This window comes from Stegostoma tigrinum, chromosome 21 (genome assembly GCF_030684315.1).
Source record: "Stegostoma tigrinum isolate sSteTig4 chromosome 21, sSteTig4.hap1, whole genome shotgun sequence".
NCBI classification, from domain to species: Eukaryota; Metazoa; Chordata; class Chondrichthyes; order Orectolobiformes; family Stegostomatidae; genus Stegostoma; species Stegostoma tigrinum.
Genome location: NC_081374.1, coordinates 22,088,531 through 22,112,372, shown reverse-complemented (window position 1 = coordinate 22,112,372; position 23,842 = coordinate 22,088,531). Strand labels below are relative to the sequence as shown.

The 23,842-nt window shown below is 40.7% G+C and overlaps 1 protein-coding gene across 4 annotated transcripts in view; it reads right to left on the bottom strand.

Annotated features, from left to right (window-relative positions):
* celsr2 (cadherin, EGF LAG seven-pass G-type receptor 2) overlaps positions 1–23,842 on the bottom strand; it is a 303,561-nt gene that overhangs the window by 202,180 nt on the left and 77,539 nt on the right. For all 4 annotated transcript variants that reach the window (XM_048553018.2, XM_048553017.2, XM_048553019.2 and 1 more), the window contains exon 2: positions 5,948–6,586. In XM_048553018.2, the coding sequence (XP_048408975.1) occupies positions 5,948–6,586 (639 nt within the window). The remainder of the gene's footprint in view (positions 1–5,947; positions 6,587–23,842) is intronic.

Below are 23,842 nucleotides of genomic sequence, written 5' to 3'. Positions count from 1 at the left end.
TGCTGAACATAATCCCAAACTAAACTAGTTCCACCTGCTTACAATTCTTTGAGGAGGTAACAAGCAGGATACTTGAAAGGTTGGACAAAGTCAGAAGCGATATGACACCAGGTTATAATCCAATAGATTTATTTGAAATCACAAGCTTTCATAACACTGCTTCTTCATTAGTTGAAGAGGTGGCAGTGAATGGAGTTTCAGAAGGCATTTCATTAGATCCAACAGATTAGGTTACTTAATACGAAGATGGTGTTTGAAATCGTATATTAGTGTGGTTAGAGTTTTGGCTAACTAACAGAGCATGGTGAGTTTGCATAATAGAGGCATTTTCAGCATAGGAACCTGTAACTAGTGTTGTGCCACAGGGATAAGTGCTTGGGACATAATTATTTACAATGTAATCACTTGGATGAGGAAATTGAATGTGCCATAGCCAAGTTTGCAGATGACAAAAATAGCTGGGAAAGCAAGTAATGGGGATGACACAAAGAGTCTGCAGAGGGATATAAACAGTTTCAGTGAGAGGGGAACAACGAGGCAGATTGAATATAATGTGGGGAAATGTGAGGTTATGCAATTTGGCAGGAAGAATGAAGGAACTGAATATTACTTAAATGAATGAAGACTGCAAAATGCTAAGGAAAAGAGGGATTTGCAAGTTTTTTGTCTATGAATCACAAAAAGCTAGCAATCAAGATCAAAGGGTAACAGGGAAGCTAAATGGAATATTGGCACTTATTTCAAAGGGAATGGAGTAGAAAAGTGGGGAGGTTTTACTAAAACTCGACAAAGCAGCAGTTAGACCACAGCTGGAATACTGTGAACATTTGGGCCCCTTACATAAGGAAATATTGTATTGGAGGCAGTCCAGAGAAGGTTCACGAGGTGATACCAAGTAAGGGGGGACTTTCTCATGAGGACAGTTTAAGTAGATTATGTCTGTACTTGTTGGAATAAAGAGGAACAAGAGGCGAACTTACTGAAACATACTAGATTCTTGGGAAACTTGACAGCACAGATACGTAAAGATTGTTTCCCTTTTTGGGAGAATCTAGGATGAGACAGCATAGTCTCAGAATAAGGAGTTGCATATTTAAGACAGAAATGAGGAAAAATTTCTTCTCAGAGGGCAATGAATCTGTGGAATTTTTCACTGCAGAGGGCTGTTGAGGCTGGGATGTTAACTATTTTGAGGCTGAGAGTAGATAGATTTTTAATCAGGAAGGGAATCAAGGATTATGGGAAAAACACAGAAGAGTGGAGTTTACACTTGCTTGATCAGCCACGATTTAACTGAATGGCAGAGCAGACCAAATTGGCTGAATGTCCTACTTCTCCTATATCTTATGGTCTTAACAAAGCCAGAGAAAAATAAAGCCTAAGAAGCCCTAATTCAGACAGATTTTGTAGAACTGTGTCCAGGCTAAAGTTGGTACCCCGAAAATTCCTATGTCCTAAAGCAAATAGGATGATATGTTTTTGACTCAGGAGCAGCAATAGTTCATTCAAACTCTATCCCGAAACACATGCAGAGTACTCAGTCAGCGTTATGCGAGTCCTACTACATCAGAGCTGATGTCTTTTCACTACAATATTACAAGGCTGAAGGATTCCATGGTACTATTTCAAAGGTCAGGAGCTCTTTTGAAACTCCAACCAACTTTTTTCCGAAAACAGGCAATTTAACCAATCAAAAAAAAATTATTTCATTGCTGTCTGTGGGACTTTGTGATGTATAAATTAATTGCCACATTTCCTCTTAAAATCTACCAAATGTGTAAAAAAATTAAACTTGGGCTCAGTGGTTAGCATTGCTGCCTCACAGAACTTAGAACCTGGGCTCGATTCCAGCCTCGGGAGACTGTGTGGAGTTTGCACATTCTCCCATCGTCTGCGTGGGTTTTCTCTGGGTGCTCCGCGTTCCTTCCACAATCCGAAGATGTGCAGGCTAGGTGGATTGGCCATGCTACATTATCTGTATGTTCAGGGTTGTATAGATTAGGTGGGTTATAGGGGGATGGGTCTGGGTGGGATGTTCTGAGGGTGAGTGTGAACTTGTTGGGTCGAAGGGCCTGTTTCCACACCATAAGGATTCAATGATTCTATCTATAACTTTAAAAGTCAGGAACGGTATAAAATTTGACCCCATGGTAATTAGTGAGCAGGCGCATCATGGCAGCAATTTGTTCCATTAACAAGATGCATTGAAGCAACCTGCCAAGGTTCCTCAGCAGCAGCTTCTAAATCTTCTCACTCCAAAAGAATAAAGGCAATGAGTTGGTGTAACCACTCAAGTTCCTCTCCTGATTCCCCACTACTCCTTCACAGTCACTCAGACATATCCTATAATTTGACAACAAATGGCATTGTGAATGCAGCTGTATCAAACAGATTGCAGAGATTCAAGAGGGAGATCAGGTGACCTCCCACCCACTGCCTCATCACCTCAGGTGACCTCCCACCCACAGCCTCCAACCTCATTGTTCCCCAACCCCACACGGCCCGCTTCTATCTCCTTCTCAAAATCCACAAACCCGCCTGCCTTGGTCGACTCATTGTCTCCGCCTGCTCCTACCCCACCGAACTCATCTCCACCTATCAGGGCTCCATTTTCTCCCCCTTGGTCCAGGAACTCCCCACCTATGTCCATGACACCACCCACGCCCTCCATCTCCTCCAGAACTTCCAATTCCCTGGTCCCCAACACCTCATTTTCACCATGGACGTCCAGTCCCTATACACCTGTATTCCCCATGCAGATGGCCTCAAGGCCTTCTGCTTTTTCCTGTCCCACAGACCTGACCAGTCCCCCTTCCACCGACACCCTCATCTGCTAGCCAAACTCATCCTCACCCTCAACAACTTCTCTTTCAATTCCTCCCACTTCCTACAGACTAAGGGGGTGGCCATGGGTACCTGCATGGGCCCAAGCTATGCCTGCCTCTTTGTAGGTTACGTGGAACAGTCCCTCTTTCGCACCTACACTGGTCCCAAACACCACCTCTTTCTCCGTTACATTGATGACTGTATCGGCGCTGCCTTATGCTCCCAAGAGGAGCTCGAACAGTTCATCCACTTCACCAACACCTTCCAACCCAACCTCAAGTTCACCTGGACCATCTCCAACACATCCCTCACCTTCCTGGACCTTTCAGTATCCATCTCAGGCAACCACCTATAAACCGATGTCCATTTCAAGCCTACCGACTCCCACAGCTACCTGGAATACACCTCCTCCTACCCACCTTCCTGCCAAAATTCCATCCCCTATTCCCAATTCCTTCGCCTCCGCCGCATCTGGTCCCAGGGTGAGGCATTCCACTCCCGCACATCTCAGATGTCCTCATTCTTCAAGGACCGCAACATCCCCCACGCAGTGGTCAAGAATGCCCTCGACTGCGTCTCCCGCATTTTCCGCAGCTCATCCCTCACATCCTGCCCTCGCAGTAACCACCCCAAGAGAATTCCCTTCATCCTCACATACCACCCTACCAACCTCCGGATACAACACATCATCTCCACACTTCCTCCATCTACAATCCGACCCCACCACCAAAGACATTTTTCCCACCCCACCCTTTTCTGCCTTCTGGAGAGACCACTCTCTCTGTGACACCCTTGTCCACTCCACACTGCCCTCCAACTCCTCCACACCCGGCATTTTCCCCTGCAACCACAGGAAGTGTTACACCTGCGCCCGTACCACCTCCCTCACCCCCATCCCAGGCCCCAAGATGACCTTCCACATCAAGCAGATGTTCACCTGCACATCCGCCAATGTGGTATACTGTATCCGCTGTACACATTGTGGTTTCCTCAGTATTGGGGAAACCAAGCTGAGAGCTTGGTGACCGCTTTGCAGAACACCTACGGTCTGTTTGCAGTAAACAACTGCACCTCCCAGTCGCGAATCATTTCAACTCCCCCTCCCATTCCTTAGACGACATGTCCATCCTGGGGCTCCTGCAGTGCCATAATGCTGCCACCCGTAGGTTGCAGGAACAGCAACTCATATTCCACTTGGTAACCCTGCAGCCCAATGATATCAATGTGGATTTCACCAGCTTCAAAATCTCCCCTCCCCCCACTGCATCCCAAAACCAGCCCAGCTTGTCCCCGCCTGCCTAACTTGTTTTTCCTCTCACCTATCCCCTCCTCCCACCTCAAGCCACACCTTCATTTCCTACCCACTAACCTCATCCCGCCCCCTTGACCTGTCCGTCCTCCCCGGACTGACCTATCCCCTCCCTACCTCCCCACCCATACTCTCCTCTCCACCTATCTTCTCCTCTATCCATCTTCGGTCTGCCTCCCCCATCTCCCTATTTATTTCAGAACCCTCTCCCCATCCCCCTCTCTGATGAAGAGTCTAGGCCTGAAACGTCAGCTTTTGTGCTCCTGAGATGCTGCTTGGCCTGTTGTGTTCATCCAGCTCCACAGTAAGTTATCTTGGTTTCTCCAGCATCTGCAATTCCCATTATCTCTGATCACAGTCGTCTGTTTAAGGGAAATTAGGGATTAGCCTTGGCACAGACATCTACATTTTGTGAATGGTTCAAAGCAAGGATTGAAGGAGAATTTTGGAAAACAGATTGCCCAGGCAGAATTTCAGAGAGCAACAGTGTTAATGGATGCAATCTTGTGGATGGAATGGTTCTCTCAATTATCAGTGGAGAATAATTTTCCTGAAGTCCCACCACATTAAATGTCTGTCAAGCAACTGATAGTGCAGTCGCAGGGCTTCCTTGGTATGGAGGACACCAGAGGCAAAAGTTCGACTTAGCTAGAGCTGCCAGCCCTCCAGCAGCCATTAATTGTTAAACTAAAGTCAGCTATCAGCAGTAAGGCAGGAAGATTAGTTGAGGAAAAGGCAGGAAAGCAATGGTACTCCATTGGTTTATTTACTCATCAAGAATGGTTGAATTGATTTGGTCTTTCTTCAATACAGCTTAGAAGAACTAGGGGTGATTTTGCTGACGAGAAGGCAGGCTTGAGGGACCAAATAGCACACTCATTCTTCCTTTTCTCTTATGCTGGTACTCCTACCACCAAGCGTACCATATGGGGGGGGCATAACATTCTGCCAAATGTTTCATGTCTGTGACATATCACATTTACTATGCTACTTCTATATGTTGCACTAACATGTTGTTTAAGTATTGGTGGACATCAGCAAAGTGGGCATGGATTGATTATAGGTTCTGCTCTAAAATGTTACACTTAAATTATACATTGCTGAAAAAAAGAGATATATCCCTCAAAATTTCATCTCTCGCTTAGCAGAAAAAAAATGCAAGAATGCCAAAATTCAAATGATCACCGCAATTTATACTAACAGAATTAAAGGTGCTGACTGGCTGACAAGGCAATTCGTATTGGATAAGGCGTTTCCAGGGGACCTGAAAGTTCTAGACTACCAGGTAACTCAAAATTGTACTGAAAAGAATGAAACCAACAGCTAAAGGCAACTGGTTCTGGAAATGAATTTGTTGGGTTATTGCAGCATGGTGACACAACTTCCACCACAGGGACAATACAGCTACAAAGTAAGCTACAAAAAAAATTACCAAGGGTTCTTCAACAGCTCCTGCCAAACCTATCTAAAAGGTCAGGAGGGGCAGGTGCATGCATGTTCCAGCATCTGCAAGTTTCTCTCCAAATTATATACCATCCTGACTTAGAAGTACATCATCACTGCCTCATCTACACAGGATTAAACTCCCAAAACTCGGAATCTAATCTCACTGTTGAAATACCATCGCTATATTGACTACAACATCACCACCTTATCAAAAACAATTAAGGCCACAGATGCTCACATTCTATAAATTAATAATTTAAAAATGCAGTTGTGAAATATGAAGCAAATTGATTTCAAACAGGATTTTCTTTCCATCTGTTCCTGTAATGAAAGTGATGAATGAATGAACACCAGATTCAAACTCACCTGTGTAGTCTTCATGGCACTCACAGGTGTATCCTCCTTCTCGACTCCGACAAATCCCATTATTTCCACATGGGTTCGAGTAACAGAGATCAATTTCTGTTTCACAGTAGTCTCCAGTAAATCCTGCTGGGCACCTACACCTCAAGCCATTTATCGGATGGATGGGACGAAACAAGATTGTATCTGAAGTGATGAATGGGGCAGAGCTATCGAACTTCAACACAGACACACACTTCATGTAATTCTCACAAGGTTCACGGAGGCAAATATTGTCATCAAATGGGAGCACTCTTTGCGTGGAAATAGCTGTCAGCAGGGTACGATTGAGATAAATCTGCTCCTGCAGGTCTTCTGATGAGAAAAATTGATTCTGAGCTCCACCAGGTAACAAGACAGATAGACTGACATTAAGAATATTTGCCCTCACATCTGTATCATTCTGTATATTGAATATCACAATGTTCTCTTTCAGAGCAGACAATACAGTGGCCACTCCCTCAACAAATAAAGATAGGAGTGGAGAGAGAAACTTCTCTTGGGACATGTTCTCCAGGCGTAGGGTGATGCTGTTGCTTAACATTTCATCAGTGATGATTGTGACCTGTAGTGTACATTGGGCTGTAATGCTGTGAATACCATCTGGAAGAGAAGGACAAAAAGCCATATTATGTAGGGCATCTGCTATAATTTATCAGCCTTCACAGTCTGAATTTTCTGTAATATGTAGATTTATAAATTAAGGTAAATGACATTATTGTATGATATGTCGATTTATAAATTAAGGTAAATGATGTTATTGTATGAGCCACAAACCAAACTAGATTCTTCAAATGCAGCAAAAGCAAAGTTGCTGGAAAAGCTCAGCAGATCAAGCAACATCTGTGAAGGAAAAAGCAGAGTTAACGTTTCGGGTCCAGTGACCCATCCTCAGAGCGGTTCTGAGGAAGGGTCACCGGACCTGAAATGTTAACTCTTTTTAACTTCACAGATGCCGCCAGACCTGCTGAGCTTTTCCAGCAACTTTGTTTTTGTTCCTGATTTACAGCATACGCAGTTCTTTTGGTTCTTCTGGACTATTTAAATGCTTTGGCTACAAAGGCTGCAAGAGGGTGGGAATTCAATGGCAAATAACTGATCTCCTGACTCTCCAAAGCCTGAAACAAACTACAAGGCACATGTCCAGAGTTTAATGAGATACTTTCTACATGCCTGGTTGAGTGCAACTATAACAACATTCAAGAAGTTTGACACCATGCAGGACAAGGCGGCTGGCTTATTGGAATATCAATCATCACTTTCAGCATTCACACGCTCCACCATCCACACACAGTGGCAACAGAGCGTAACATTTAAAAGATGCACTGCAGCAACCTACCTAAGTTCCTTCAACAACACCTTCAAAACCTTTCAGAAGAAACAAAGTAGGTGCTTCAGGACATCACCACTTAATAATTCGCCTCCAAGTCCTTCTCCATCCTGACGTGGAACTGCAATCGGTATTATGAACTTTCCTGTGGCTGGCACAAAATCCTGGAACTCTTTTTCTAATAGCACTGTGGGCATGTGTAGCCAATATAGACAGCACCAGTTAAGAAAGCAGCACTTTCCCAAGTGCTACTAGGGATGAGCAATAAATGCTGGCCTCGCCAGTGATGCCCACATCTCATGAACAAATTTAAAACACCAAACCTCTTAATTAGCCCCTTTTTTAAACAGAAGTGCAAACTAAATTGAAACAAGATATTCAAACTTTATATTCCTAAAGAGAGAAGAACTGGGTAGTGTGTATTGAATAGTCGTAACATTAGTGTCAAGGTAATTTACAGTCGACTACTTTTGTAGAAATCTGTGATCTAAATATCACGTATAGATTACCACAAGATAAAATTATCTTGAAAAATGATTAAAGGTAGTTTTGCCCCAAAATAAACCCATCTGAATAAAACCCCGAAACTTCTTTTTCCTTAATCTTGGGCATTCTTGACTATTTGTTAAATAGCTATAGTCATTCTATGGAATAACATTCATCCTGTGTTCACCTAAGTGCTTAATTTGTAGAAACCAATACCAATTTAGAACGACACACTGATCTGAAATCTAATCTGCTACTTTTTACAGAGTCAAAAAAAGCACCAACAGAAGGGTAACAGATCTCAACATTCGATTCTGTGACACAAAAAGCAAAGATAAAGGAATTTCAGTGAATCTTTTAGCAATGCCTTACCATGGATACAGACACTGCATGGAATTTACTAATGAATTAGCCAGAAATGTAAAAGGACACATAATTCACAAATTAATTGGCATGATAAAGATATATCAACATAGTTCTTAGAAACAGCAAAGGTCATTTGGTTTTCTAGACTGCCCTACCACTTAATATTGAAGTACAAATCTTTTAAAGTTTATGAAGTTTTACCTTCTACCTTAACCCCACATGTATGTCTTGATCACTTATTGAATCCATCTCTTAAGATTTAAAAATAAAACTGATAGGAGTAAATGATTTGACAGGCAGTCCTGGGTTCCATTTCTGAGTCTGTTCGCAGTCAATTTATCTGCGAGTTGGAACACCATGCAGGACATTATAAAGCAGCTGTTCATAAGGAAAGGAAATGTTCATGTGTTGTATATTTAAAACTGCACCCCTGAATGGGATCTCATTTGTACATACAAGCATTCATAAATGAGACATTCTTAATCCATGGCCCCCCTGTATTGTCTGGTATGCTGTCTGTGAGAAAAGTTTAGTGTGTTTGGCTACTTAACCTGTTGGATTACATCACTATTGCAGGACACTCGCAGAGCCCTTGATTTGATGCCAGATTCAAACTGACATCAGGAAAGAGGAAATTCACAATAGATTTTTGTGGACAGCCTTCTCTAAAGTCATAGAATCTCTACAGTGTGGAAGCAGGCCACTCAGCCTATTAAGTCCTCATCAACCCTCCAAACAGCACCCCACTCATATCCACCCTAACTACCCTATCCCTTTAACCCATGTGGCCTGCACATCTTTGGACACTACAGGCAATTTAGCATGGCCAATCCACCTAATCTGCACATCTTTGTACTGCAGGAAGAAATCAGAGCACCCAGAGGAAATGCACACATTCCCAGGGAGAATATGCAAACTCCATTAAGACAGTCACCAGAGGGCGGAAACAAACCTGGGTCCCTGGCACTGTGAGGCAGTAGTGCTAGCCACTGAGGCACCGTGCCACTGTTCAGTGGTGAACATCACCACTTTGCTGCTGGCTGCAAAACCTGGACAATATTTTGTTTTAAGCAGCATTTTACTATCATGATATTGGCCAAGATAAAAATTTGCTCCAATCAGATCTGTGAGAATACACCAATGTTATTATGATTAACCAAGACCACAAATGTGAATTCTGACCCAACAACATCAGGAAATAATAATTTTCAAACTAAGACTGCAGCACTGTGTTTTATAATTTGACATTTGGTTGAATAATCTTCAAAATCAAATATTTGAAAATGTACTACCATAAAAATAAACATTATATGTCTGCGTAACAAATGTTTTCATGAAAAACACATTTCTAATGTTAATCTACCACAGTTGGGCTGTTCAGTGCCATACTCAAGGGATTACTAAAGTTGCGATATACTTAGTCTGTTCCTTGAGAAGTTCTGCTATGTATTCAAATATTTATTCTTTTCAGGTTTTCATGATTAAAGTCCATTTTAAAAGCCTTGCTGGACCTGGCAATTAAATAGCACCAGATTCTATTTGAACATATGAAAAATTAGGACTTATTTCATCTTTTACTTGCGTGAAGATGAGATGTCACTTCAAGAGACTTTGAAAATCTTAAATGAAGAAAGCTTTTAAGGGAAGAAATAAATGAATCACCTTCTGCACCAGCATTACTTTATTCCCACTTCAATATCACTTGCAAATCCCTGGAGTGAAACTCTTTTACTGCAATTGGCATGGCTCAGGAACAGGCAGCTGGGATCAAGGGAATCCTTGGAGATACAGGGGTTTATTGAAGAAGGAAATCAGGAAGGCGAAAGGGGGCACAAGATAGCTATGGCAGAAAAGATTAAGATGAAGATTAAGAAAATTAAGTATATTGAAGGAAAAAGGACAACTATAGAGAGAATAGGATTCCTCAAGGACCAAAGTCGACATGTATGTGTGGAACTGCAGGAGATGGGCAAGGTCCCAATGAATATTTCTCCTCTGTGTTTACTGTGGGGAAAGGCATGAAGACTTGGGGACGTTAGTGGCAATATCTTGGAACAGTCCATATCGCAGTAGAGGAGATGTTGGAAGTATTAGAATATATAAAGGTGGATAAATCTCCTGGCCCTGACCACATATATCCAAGAACCCTGCAAGAGGCTAGAGAAGAATTTGAGGGGGCCCTGGCTAATATACTTGAATCATTATTGGCCATGGGTGAGGTCCCAGAAGGCTGGAGGGTAGCGAATGTTGTGCCCTTATACAAGAAGGGCTGCAAACAAAATCCTGGGAACTATAGACCAGTAAGTTTAACATCTGTGGTAGGTACGTTATGTTTGAAGATTCTGAGGGGTAAGATATACGTGCACTTAGAAAGACAGGGCTTGATTAGGGATAGTCAGCTTGGCTTTGGGAGATCATGCATCACCAAATTTGTTAGAGTTCTTTGATGAAGTGGCCAGGAAGGCTGATGAGGACAGGGCAGTAGATGCAATCTACATGGATTTCAGGAAGTCCTTTAATAAGGCTTCACATGGTAGGCTGCTCTGCAAGGTTAGATTGCACGGAATCCAGGGAGAGCTGGAGAATTGGATACATAATTGACTTGATGGTAGGAAGCAGAGAGCAATAGTGGAAGGATGCTTGTCAAGCTGGAGGCCTGTGACCACTGGTATACTTCAGGGGTCGGTGCTGAGCCCTTTGCTGTTGTTTTTATGTTTAAATGATTTGGATGAGAGTGTATAAGAAATGATAAGTAAATTTGCAGATGACACTAAAACGAATGGTACCGTGGACAGTGAGGAAGGTTATCAGAAATGGCAGCAGGATCTTGATCATCTGGGGAAGTGGGCAGAGAAATGGCAAGTGGATAGATGTGAGATGTTGCATTTTGGAAAGTTAGGAGTTTAACGGTGAATGGTAGGGCTTTAAGGAGTGTAGTGGAACAGAGGGACCTTGGAGTTCAGGTGTACAGTTCTCTGAAAATGGACTCACAGGTAGAAAGGCAGTGAAGAAGGCGTTTAGCACACTGGCCTTCATCAGTCAGGGCATTGAGTACAGAGGTTGGGAAGCTATGTTGCAGTTGTACAGGATGTATAACTTGGAGTATTATGTTCATCTTTTAGTCATCTTGCGATAGGAATGATGTTATTAAATTGGAAAGAGTGCTGAAGAAATCTACAAGGATGCTGCCTGGACTGAAGGGATTGAGTTACAGGGACAGGTTGGACAAGCTAGGACTTTTTTCTTCAGAGTTCATGAGGCTGAGGGAGTATCTTACACAAGTGTATAGATCACAAGAGGCAAGGAGTGCACTCAGTCTTCTTCCCAGGGTTGAGGAATCAAGGACTAGAGGACATCAGTTTAAGGTAAGACGGGAAAGAATACATGGGAGCCTGGGGTGGCAACTTTTTTACACAGAGGGTTGTACGTATATGGAATGAGCTGCCAGCGGGAGCGATTGAGGCGAGTACATTAACAACATTTAAAAGGCATTTGGATGAATACATGGATAGGAAAGGATTAGAAGGATATGGACCAAGTGCAGAGAAATGGAGTTAGTGTGGATGGACATTTTGGTCGGAATGGACCCAGTTGGGCGGAAAGGTCTGTCTCCATGTTGTTGGACTCTATGACAACTGTCTTACCATTGAAGAATTAACAAAAGTTGTAATGAGGCCATTGTCCAATTTCTCACAGATATGGTGAGAGCAGGAATCAGTCCTGGTAAGGGCATGTCACTTCTGTCTAAACTTCAAATTGAGTCATAGAATCATACAGCACAGAAACAGATCCTTCGGCCAACTCGTCTATGTCAACCAAATTCTATCAGATAGCAGAATGAACGAGTCATCAGCATTCCCCTTAAGGATGCTATCTAGAGAGAATAAAACACAGTGCATAAAATATGGGGCGGCGTGGTGGCTCAGTGGTTAGCACTGCAGCCTCACAGTGCCAGGGACCCGGGTTCGATTCCTGCCTCGGGTGACTGTCTGTGTGGAGTTTGCACGTTCTCCCTGTGTCTGTGTGGGTTTCCTCTGGGTGCTCCAGTTTCCTCCCACAGTCCAAAGATGTGCAGGCTAGGTGGATTGACCAGGCTAAATTGCCCGTAGTGTTCAGGGGTATGTGGGTTATAGGGGGATGGGTCTGCGTGGGATGCTTCAAGGGTGGGTGTGGACTTGTTGGGCCGAAGGGCCTGCTTCCACACTGTAGGGAATCTAATTTAATCTAATCTAAACTCAAGTAAAATGAATATATAACAAAAAATGAGGACACCAATTAAAAAGAGTAAACCGTGCAACAACAACCTAACTTATTAGAAGTGTTCTTGAAAAACAAATTCTTTCTTCACGTTCTCCAGGAATACAATCACAAAAACAAACTGACACAAAAGAAAATCATCTCAAATCCAAACATAAACAAGTTAAATGAATGAATAAATATGTTGACAGATAAATGGAGAACTCCCTTGTTCTTCATAATGCCTAAGGGTCTTTTATGTCAATCTTAGGGGCAGACAAAGCTGCTATTTTCATTGGAAGATATTAATGATTGGTTTCAGAACTGCTTAAAAAATTACAAAATTTTAGTTCATTATATGAAAAGTAATTAAACAATGTCTTTCCCTCAGATCTTACTCTCTTTGAAACAGTCATTACATTATAGAAAGCTAAATGAGGTTGTTGAATTGCTTGATGAGCTGGCTTGTTTTCCTTCAGACGCTACGTCACCATGCTAGGTAACATCATCAATGGAGCCTCCAATGAAGCGATGTTGTTCTACTCATCTTGGAATTTATACTGCCCGGTCTGTTATGGTGACTAGCGTGATTTCCGTTTTTTTCTGTCTGGGTTTGTATATGGGGTCCAATTCTATACATTTGTTGATTGCATTATGGGTTGAGAACTATGCCTCTAGGCATCCACATGCTATAGTAGCTAAAGCCAAAGATAGACACGCATGGGAATTCCTAGAAGCATAGTTCTCAAGCCATAACACAAACAAACGTACAGAATTGGACCCCATATACAAAGCCACACAGAACAAAGCCGCAAATGACAGTACTCACCAAAATGGATTGGACAATCTAAATTCCAAGCAGAGTAGAACAACATCACTTCACCAGAGTCCTCAGTGATGATGTTACCTTGCATGGTGACAAAATGTCTGAACGAAAACAAGCCAGCTTGGTTAGCAAGTCAACAAACTCACCCACAACCCAAGCTACAGATCTTTGCTTAAATCTTAAAGAAAGCAAAATTAATCATATAATTCATTTTCCTAGCTACCATCAGTTTGAGGAAGGGTCACTGAACCCAAAACACTAACTCTGATTTTTCTTCACAGATGCTGCCAGACTTGCTGAGTTTTTCCAGCAACTTCTGTTTTTTGCTCCTAAACGTGGACACTGGTGTTAGACAACTGCTGTTCAAAAATTGAAACAGTGAAATTTTTACAGTTTGAAAATATGAATCTTATCAAGTTCCTTTATGCAATTTCTCACGAACAAAAAACAAGAATTCAATTTAATCTCTGGGACTATAATGAGCACCACGATACATCACAATTACTGAAGGAGGAAAGGGTAAGAATAGCTAATGATGAAACTGTGAGGAAGTGTGAGAGTTAAAGATGTGACAGATGGAGTTCAATGTGGGTGACAATGGGGCCATTGTTTCAATTTACGAAGAATGAATTGGACTATTTTAACATGGTTATCCATTAGACTAAGTGATAATACCCAAATAATATGGAGAGGCAAAGAAATTTCAGAGTCAATGCACTCTTAAAGCCAAGAGATAGGTAAAATAATGAATCACATAAATTAATGCAACACTGAATTTATCTTAAGGGATCTGGGATTAAACAATTACAGAGGGACATGTCTCAGTTGTTTCAAGTGCTGTGTTTTTATTTTTTGAATGTGTTTGTAGGTACCTGAGCATTGAAGTTAGAGAAATGATTTCCTCTGACATGACAGAATCAAGACAGAGATGGCATGGGTGTAAATTAGAGTGATGCCATTGAGGGGTGAAATCTGAAAGCACTGTTTTATATAAAGGATAAGAGAAGTCTGGAATTCCCTCTTTCAAAACATTAGGGCAACTGGCGCTTGCAGGTAATGAGGCAGACAAAAATTTTGTTAGATAAAGATGTGGATTTATGACGGGCAAAATATGTTGAGTAACAGATTAGCCATGATCTAATACACTTAATGGTTATCTCTATATGTTCATCCAGATAACATATGCCACAAACAGTCAGTACTTGTTGAGTGAAAGATCTTGGAATTTATTAAAAATAGCAACTACTTACAGGCTACAGTACAGCAGACATGTACAAATAATCTAACCTCTGTGCTTACTCATGTTCCTGTGCACTATAAACATATAGCTGGCTGGCTGAACACACTACATTGAGTCCATGACAGAGACAGAGTCTGCAGGTGAAGTGGTTACCTTTATAGTACATGTTTTGATGCTGCATAAATGCCTTCAAAAGTACAGGCCTTTCTGGTCAGAAAAGTATGCTATAACGTAACATTCCCGATTCCCACTCCCATAACCACCCCCTTGCCTTCGTACACCCTGCTCTTCCTTTTAAAGGTTGAAAATAATCTTTTTTTCTGAAACATGTGTACAATGATGCATGTTGATATATTGTCGCTATATATTCTGATAACACCTTGGTGGAGAAATGACACAACCACATCTGGTTTTATGCAGTAATTATAATTTGATGGTGTTGCTTCATTCTGTGGGATGTTATCATTACAGATGAGTACATATAATTTGTCATCAATGTGTGAATGTTTTCAGGTATAATATCTTCAGTATTCAAATTGTCATCCTGTATGATTGATGATATTCCTTGATATGTCACCAATTCTACGCAGGATGATTATTTCACGTTGCAATATCATTTGATCCAGGCTAGCCAAAACAATGTCGCATCTTTCAATGAATTTAGATCTTTATGTGACACTCTCAACTTGTACAGCATGTTCTAAGTCCTTGTCATATTTAGATATTGGTAAGGCCACTTTTGTATAGAAAACATTCCTTACTGCGTTTGTTTATTGTAATTTGTTTCAGGATTGCTTTTTCACACCATGGCTGTCTTTCTACACTCGTTAACATTTTCTTTCCAAAAATCAGAACTATTCTGACCTTCCCATAAAGTACCTTTCTCTAAAAGAGAGAGATAGAGTAGTCACTATGCTTCAGTAGAAGTTTCTAGTTTTTAGTTTTAGTTGTGGTTGTGACTTTAATTCTGAATTTGGCTGGATTGCTCGATGATGGTTAAGAGAAAGGCTTTGTCGCAATGACCACACTACCGTCACCATTTCCCTCTTTGGCATTCCACTTAATGCTATTAACTGGTTGTCAAAGTGGCATTTAATTCCCACTTGTATGATGCACTAAATGATTTTCCATATTCTAGTCCACACACAATTATATCACATAAAGTAGAGATTTTGTTTACTCAGACATCTTGGGAGCTTATCAACAATACTAACTATTTATATGACTTCAGAATCACAAAGATAAAAACATAATCTGGGTTCTAATATTATTGCACATTATGCACACATAACTAGTAAAGATACTACCCTAATTTCATGACAAAGAGAGTGACAGAAAGTGAGGCTAGTATCTTTATACCAAAATGTCATATCTCACAGTGGCATGGAACTGAATTAAGGATAGTGATAGGCCTCTCTGTTCTGGAATTTATACCATAATACCTGAACTGACTCAACCACAAAAGAGACCTGAGGGGCTTATTGTTCCTAATGGACAATGGGAAAGCTGTGACATAACACAACAATGGAAGCTACAATATTGAACTTTTAACCCATTGCGTTACAATGAAGACTATGCCATCTTGTCACTGATATTTAAAGTTAAGCATGACCAGTTACACCGCTGGCTATTTACAATTTCTGTCAATGATAAATAAAACATTCAAAGTAAAGCAAAATTCAGAAGACCTAAAATACAAATTTACTTCAAAAGAGATTTGAGTAGCAACTTTTTTCAAAAGGATAATGCTTTTGTTAATTTATTCATTTCTGAATATTGACTAAATTATTCAAGAATCAAAAGAAATTATGAGCACATTGTACTAAACAGTTAACAAAGCTACCTTACTCATCATTGCCTAATCCTCAATTGATCACTTGAGTTGTCTGGCGATGAAGGTCCAAGATTTAATGATAAGGCTGATATCTACTGTCAAGATGTTGACAGGCAATGATATATTTATAGCAATACTGTTTTTACATTACAGAATTCTGGCATTTGGAGATTGATTTTCATCTCTTTTGAAGACACATACTTTGAAGTCAATGGAGAAGTAAAATGATTGAATGAATACATGTCTGACCTAAGAAACACATATTCAGGCTGAATTTATTCAAATTAGGGTGATGGGTTGTCAATTACAGCCACTGAGAAAAATATATCAGTAAACACTAGAACAACAAATGTTGGTTCAAGTAAGGATCAGCAAACATCCCACAGAATCAAAGATGCCCTCCGTCAATCAGAAATGAGGGGCAAAACATGGCAAAGATAGCTTATAGAACATGATAGGTGTCAACAGGCATGCTTGAATGAAGTGTTGCAATGGACCAATGTTAAACAAATTCCAAATGCTCTCATCACCCTCATAATTGGGAGGAGAGAAACCACAAAATCAGATACTATCGTAACACTGATTTCTTCAAACTGTGCCCTTTGGCTTTACCTCTCCCCTAAATATCTTCCCCAGCGTCCATTTTCATTATACCTTCACCAGCATTATTATCACTATAAAAATATAAATACATGTCACTGTTTTAATTTATCCGAACTAGCACAGTTGTTTCACATTTCTTGACTAAAGAGGACAGAAACAATATTTAGTGTCTTAGAGCTCTTTTGCTTTGCAGGTAATGCTGGAATGATGAGAACGCAGCAAACTCATCATTCACAGTTTCCCATTTCGTTAACTTCACATCACTTGCCAACTAAAGAAATCATGCAGAGGTGGAACTGTTAGACTGGGATGGACAAGGTCAGAAATCACATGATACCAGGTTATAGTCCAACAGTCTTATTTGAAAACACAAACTTTTGGAGCATAGCTCCTTTATCAGTTCAGTTCACCTGGGGAAGGGGCTATGCACTGAAAGCTTGTGCTTTGAAATAAACCTGTTGGACCATAACCTGGTATCATGTGATTTCCGACCCGAAATGAAGAAATGGGTGTGAAAATGCTCCACTTTACAGCTTATACAATTTAATCTCCTTCATCCTTGCTTCTTTAAGCACCATCAAATTACTTGTTAGTTCAATGAAGCATCACAAAGATTTTCTAGCATTTAGATCAGCATGGCCAAATAGATATTAATCTACTTTATACATGTGAATACCCAAGAGGAGAATCCTTTTAAAACAAAATGGCTCTGTAAAATTGCACACAGGAAAAGCCAATTATTGTTAATTTGATACATTTTTACATAGTACCCTAAAGTCAATCTTTTAAATAGAACTGAATCTTAACACTAGATAAAATGAGTATGAGAATTTCAAAGGGCACATCCACGGTTAACTAGAAAGGTTAAAGATAATGAGGTCGTAGGCTTGCTCACTGAGCTAGTGTGTTTGGTTGCAGATGTTTCGTCACCCTCCTAGGAAACATCATCAGTGCATCTCTGGTGAAGCATTGGTGTTCTGCCCCATTTGTTATTTATATACGTCGGTTTGCTGGGGTGGTTGGAATTACTTTTGGTTGTGTTTCTCAGCAGTTTGTGTGTCGGTTCCAATTCAATGTGTTAGTTGATAGAATTCCAGTCAGAATGTCAGGCCTCCAGGAATTCCCTGGCATGTCTCTGTTTGGCTCGTGCTATTATGGATGTGTTGTCCTACTAGAATTTGTGTCCACGTGAATTGACACCAGGGAGAATTAGTCGTGTCTCTTGATAGCTAATTGGAGTTTGTGTATCCTTATTCTCAGTTTTCTTCCAGTTTGGCCAATTTAGTGTTTTTTGATTTAATGCTTTTTAATTTTTCCAACCGGAACTCCATCAACAAACACATTGAACTGGACCCGATATAAAAGCCACTGAAAAACAGAACCAGAAGTAATGCCAACCACCCCAGCAAACAGGGGCATATAAGCAATAAGCAAGACAGAACACCAACACTTCACTGGACGCACACTTACGATATTACCTAACAGGGTGACGAAACAGCTGCAAGCAAACACACTAGCTCGGTGAGCAAGTCTACAACCGCAAACACAACCCGAGCTACAAGTCTTTCCAAAAGGTTAAAGACAATATCAGACTTGAAGAACATGCACATAAGTGTGCAAAGACAGGTGTACATCAGAAGATTGTACAGAATATCAAAAAGAGGAATGAACAAAATGAAAAATTAAGTAAGAGAGATAAGTGAGAAATATAAAAATACTAAGAGGATCTACAAAGAAATTAGTTAACAAAGTGAACATTGGTCCTGCAGAATTGGCGTCTAGAGAACTGATAATGCAAAATAACGAAGTGGCAGATTAATTGAACTGGTATTTTGTGTCAGTTTTCACTACAGTAGGCATAAATAACACCACTGAAGTAGGAGGGAGAGAGAAACTCAAGAAAATCACGATGACTAAAGAAGAGACACTGAGGTCTTGAGGGCCTTCAGCCTGGAGACTTAAAAGCAGCAACTATTGAGATTGTTATTACTTTGGTTTCATTTTTCCAAACCACTTAAATTTAGGGAAGGTGAGATATTAAATTGGAAGATAGCCAGTGTAACACTTTTATTCGGAAAGAGAGGGATTCAGAAATTACACACCAATTAGTGTGACATCTGTCATAGGGAACGTGTTAAAGCTATCATTAAAGATTTATAGCAGGGCATTTAAATTAGGTCAGGGTAATCACAGAGAGTCAACAATAGTTTTGGAAAAGAATGTTTCCTCTCGACGGAGAATCTAAAATAGGTGTCGCTGTTTAAAAGCAAGGGACCACCTCTCAAAAAAAGGGATGAAGCACTTTTTTCCCCTCAAAAGAGGTTCATGAGTCTTTGGAGCTCCCTTCCTAAAAAAGCCATGCAGAGTCTTTGAATATTTTGAAAGTAGAAGTTATTGATCAGCAAAGGAGTGAAAGGTTATCAAGGATAGGTGGGAGTGTGTTTAAAACCACATCAGCCATGATCTTATTAAATGGTGAAGCAAGCTAAAGTGGCCAAATGGCCTCATTCTACTCCTGCATCAGGTGTTTGTAACTTTTCCAAATTTTTAGTTTGGAGGGGTGGGGGGGGGCGCGAAATCAGCAGTATTCAATGTTAAAGGATATTTACATCACTAATAATCCTTTATGATGTATCAGAATAATGAATTAAATTGGACTTGCCCCCTTAAGCCTTTTAATCTTCTGCATGGCAAGTTGCTGATAGAGAGAATTGGTAATGTCACAACAAGGGAAATCAGACATTTAGACCTGAGTGAACAGGCCAAGTAACTGTGTGCTTCCCTACCCAAATCAAAGATGGCATTTTAAGTTCTTGCTTGTGATCAACTGGTATGGGGAATATATCTAACCAGGCAGGAGGATAACCAACAAAGGCACTGTCACTATCCTTCTTCATCTTTGATTGTCCACAGTAGGATGCCCAATGGATGGGTCCACCACCAATCGTAACTCTTAAGTGGTCAATTTAAGACCACTTAAGGGTATCATCCAGCTGCTTTTGGTTAACTCAATGGTGGAGAGGCCCTCAGCAGAAAGGATGCATACAAGCAAGGTTGTGCAGGTTTCCCAGATGAGGTATCTCAGTCAAAGGCACTTAATGCCTGATCAAATGACACAGCATTGCAAAAGGAGGATATAGACTGTGAAGACCCACATTCCCACTTCAGCTGTCAAAACCTTGCATCCCTCTCCTCTGTGATTGCCAATCCAGTGAAATCCCTCCCATCATCACTTATCTCTGGGCCTTCAATGGTTGTTGCTCCTGTCGCACTCCAATCGTCCACCTGGAATATGACATGCAGCTTGAAACATGCTATTCTACTCTTTGTAACTGAATAGTTTTACATTAGCCAAGACATGAATGTGCCTGTATATGTAATATTTGTACATAAAGCAGTGAACTGTAATAAATGTGTGTTCAATCTTTCAGAACAACGTTACTCACACTTAGATACTTTATTATGAGAGAAGGGATGGCACGATGGTTCAATGGTTAGTACTGTTGCCTCACAGCACGTCCACAATGTAGGGATTCTCTGATTCGATGAAACTTTCCACAGTTCCCAGTAAAATGCAAGGAGGAAGTGTCAGGCAGAGTGGGTGAATTCAATGTTGTACAAATTGTAAAGACAATAAGAGGAAAACTGGATTTAGAGAAATTAAAAATAGGAAAACAAAATCAAAAGATAAAAATATGAGTCCACACTTTTAAAACGCACAAAAATTAAAACCTGACCATCCATTTTTGAAATTGTTTATTTTTAGTTCTAGAGATTGATTTGGTCACAACCACACTGCAACAGGAGTAGCCTTGAGACAATAGGATTTTACTTTCTGGGGGAATTTAGTTGTTATGTTTGGAACAACTTCATAGCATTCAATACACATCAACGATGAGACGGAGAGTGAGATGTCATTTTTGCAAAGCCAAAAGTGGAGCAGCAAAATATCAAACAGCAATGCTCAAATTTTTGACTAGATTTGGCCAGCAAATGCCCCTGGGGTTTAAGTACATTGGCAAACTCCCACTCCAGATTTGCATGTATAAAATGGCTAGTAGGGAGGAACCTGAGGAAACAGATACCTGTGTGGCCAATGTTTTCAAAAGAGAAGATGGATAATGAGTGCAAACCAGAAAACAGCAAAAAGGAAAGTACATACACTGTGAAGAATCTGATGAAATATATTGATCATCAGGATAAGTAGGCCATTCCACTCACTGAGGCAGCTTCACCAATCAATAAGATTGTAGCTGATGGGTGCCAGCATTAACTGACTTTTCCTGTCCATCCCCCATCGTAACCCTTGACCCCCTTTGTAGAGCAATAATCTGACTTAGTCTTTAATATAATCAATGACCCCGCCTCCATTTCGTGGAAGATGTTTTTAAACACCAATCATCCTGAGAAACAAAATTCTTCATCTTTCTGGAAAGGAAGGCACCATACTCTTAAAACAAGTTCCCTAGTTCTAAATTCCCACACAAGGCAAAAGATCTAATCAGCATCCAGCCGCCCAAGTCCTCGCAGAACCTTATATGTTTCAATGAGATCAACTCTCATTCTTCAATACTCTAATAAATATAAGCATCAAACCTTCCCTTTCATCCCAGAAATCATTCTGGTGAACCTTCTGTGAATTGTTTCCAATGAAAGTATAATCTTGCCTTAATTGAGGGGATCAAAAATGTATTCAGTACTCTAGGTTCAGTCTCACCTATGCCATTTATAGTTGTAGCAAGACTTTATATTTTTTGTACTCCATTGCCCTTCCAAGAAAGGCCAATATTCTATATGCCTTCTTCATTGCTGCACCTTCATACTACATGTTGTGGTTTATATACCAGGACATGCATCTCCATTTGGACTGCCACACAATGCAATCTCTCTCCATCTCAATTTTTTTTTCTAGTCAAAGTGGACATTCTCATATTTCTCCACAATTTATTCCAACTGCCAAATTCTTTGCCATTCATTTAACTTACTTACATCTTTTTGCAGACTTCTTTAATGCTCCTCAAAACTTTCTCTCCTACCCATCATTGTATCTTCAGCAAATTTGGTGACAATGTATTTAGTCTCTTTATCCAAGCCATTCTGGAGATCCTAAATAGAGGCATCAGCATAGACCTGGGTGGCACTCCAAACAATAGTCTAACATCCTGCAAATGGCCAATATATCCTGACCTACTGGCTTGGATCTTTTGTTCACAAGATGGACCCAAAGACTCAAGAAAATTCCCAGGTCCATGCATTCTTCTTTTAAGCTTGGCTGCCTGAATGTCAGATCTTTATTCTGACAAAGCAACATTGCCTGGGTGTCTGGCCTGCTGACCTCACAAAACATTCCTCCAGTCCTAATCAGTCATACCCCTCAACTACCCATACACTCCTCTTGCCCTGAACTTTCCTCTATGATCCTTCATGCCCTCCATGCCAACCTATGCCCCTCTGTCCATCCGAATATTTCATCATACCCTTCATGTTGAAGTAAGTGTTGTATCCACCCCATAATCTTTCATAGACTCTATGCCAACTTACTCCCAAGTCATATTCCACCATCCAACACTCTGTCCTTACGCCTACCATGTTGTCACCCAGTATAGACCATGGGCAGATCCTAGGGCTAAGGCATTGATGAGACAGAATTTATTTTAAATACCTGCTATGATTTTTACTATATTGAAAAAGACTCATTCATAAAAATCTATTTACATTCCTTCAATGACTCAAAGTCTCATAACACCAAGTATTTCATAGGGTTCCATAATCCCTTATAAAAATCAAACACTTCAAAGTGTTTATAACTAGTTATAGCTATCAATCAAAGGGAAATAGCAGGTACACAATAATTAATGGCTCTGAAATCAACCATAACTTAGTAATGTATGTTTATAGGCTTAAGTCAACAGACAAAGTGAAATACCAAGCAATGTTTATTTTTAAACATTTCAGATGTTTTATTCAAATATTTAAAGGGCAGCACCTTAAATGATTTGACAACTTCATTTGACTCATGCTTTTGATACATTTTCTTGACAGTTGCTTTTGACAGTTTTCACTGTCAATAGATCTGCCAAAATCAACAATCTGGAATTTTCAAAGCAAACATTTACAGGATTTTTGCTAACAACAGTCCAGCATATGGTGATAGGGCACGGATGTGGCAAGCCTGTCCACAAAACATGCCACCCTCACTTATTGCCAAGCATGCTTCAGCACCAACTTCATCCATGACCTGCCCTCCATTTTGAGGTCAAAAGTGAGGATGGTACCTGACGACTGCACAATGTTCAGCACTATTCAGGACTCTTCTGATACTGAAGCAATCCATTCCTAAATGCAGCAAAATCTGGAGAGTATCCAGGCTTGGGCTCAAAGTAGAAAGCAACATTTGTGCCACACAAATGCCAGGCAAATCACCATCTCCAATACAAGGCAACGTAATCACTGCCTTTGGCATTCGATGGTGTTACCATCACTGAATCCCCCACTATCAACATCCTGATAACCAGAATGACGAGAAACTAAACTGGACAAGCCATTTGATTTCAATTGTTACAAAAGAAAGTTACAAGCTAGGAATACTGCGGTAACTCACCTCCTGAATTCCAAAGGCTCTCCTCCATCTACAAGGCACAAGTCAAGAAAATGATGGAATATTCCTCACCTGCCTGATGAGTGCAGCTCCAACAACACTAAAGAAGCTTGAACCCATCCAGGAGAAAGCAACCCACTTGATTGGTGCCACATCCACAAACTTGACTCCCTCCACCTCTGAAGCTCAGTAGCAGCAGCCTACAAGATGCACTGCAGAAATTCACCAAAGGTCAACACAACATCATGGGCTAAAGGGTCTGTACTGTGCTGTACTGTTCTATGTTCTATCTTCTATGTCCTTGGTCAACACCTTCCAAACCCACAATATCTACCATCTA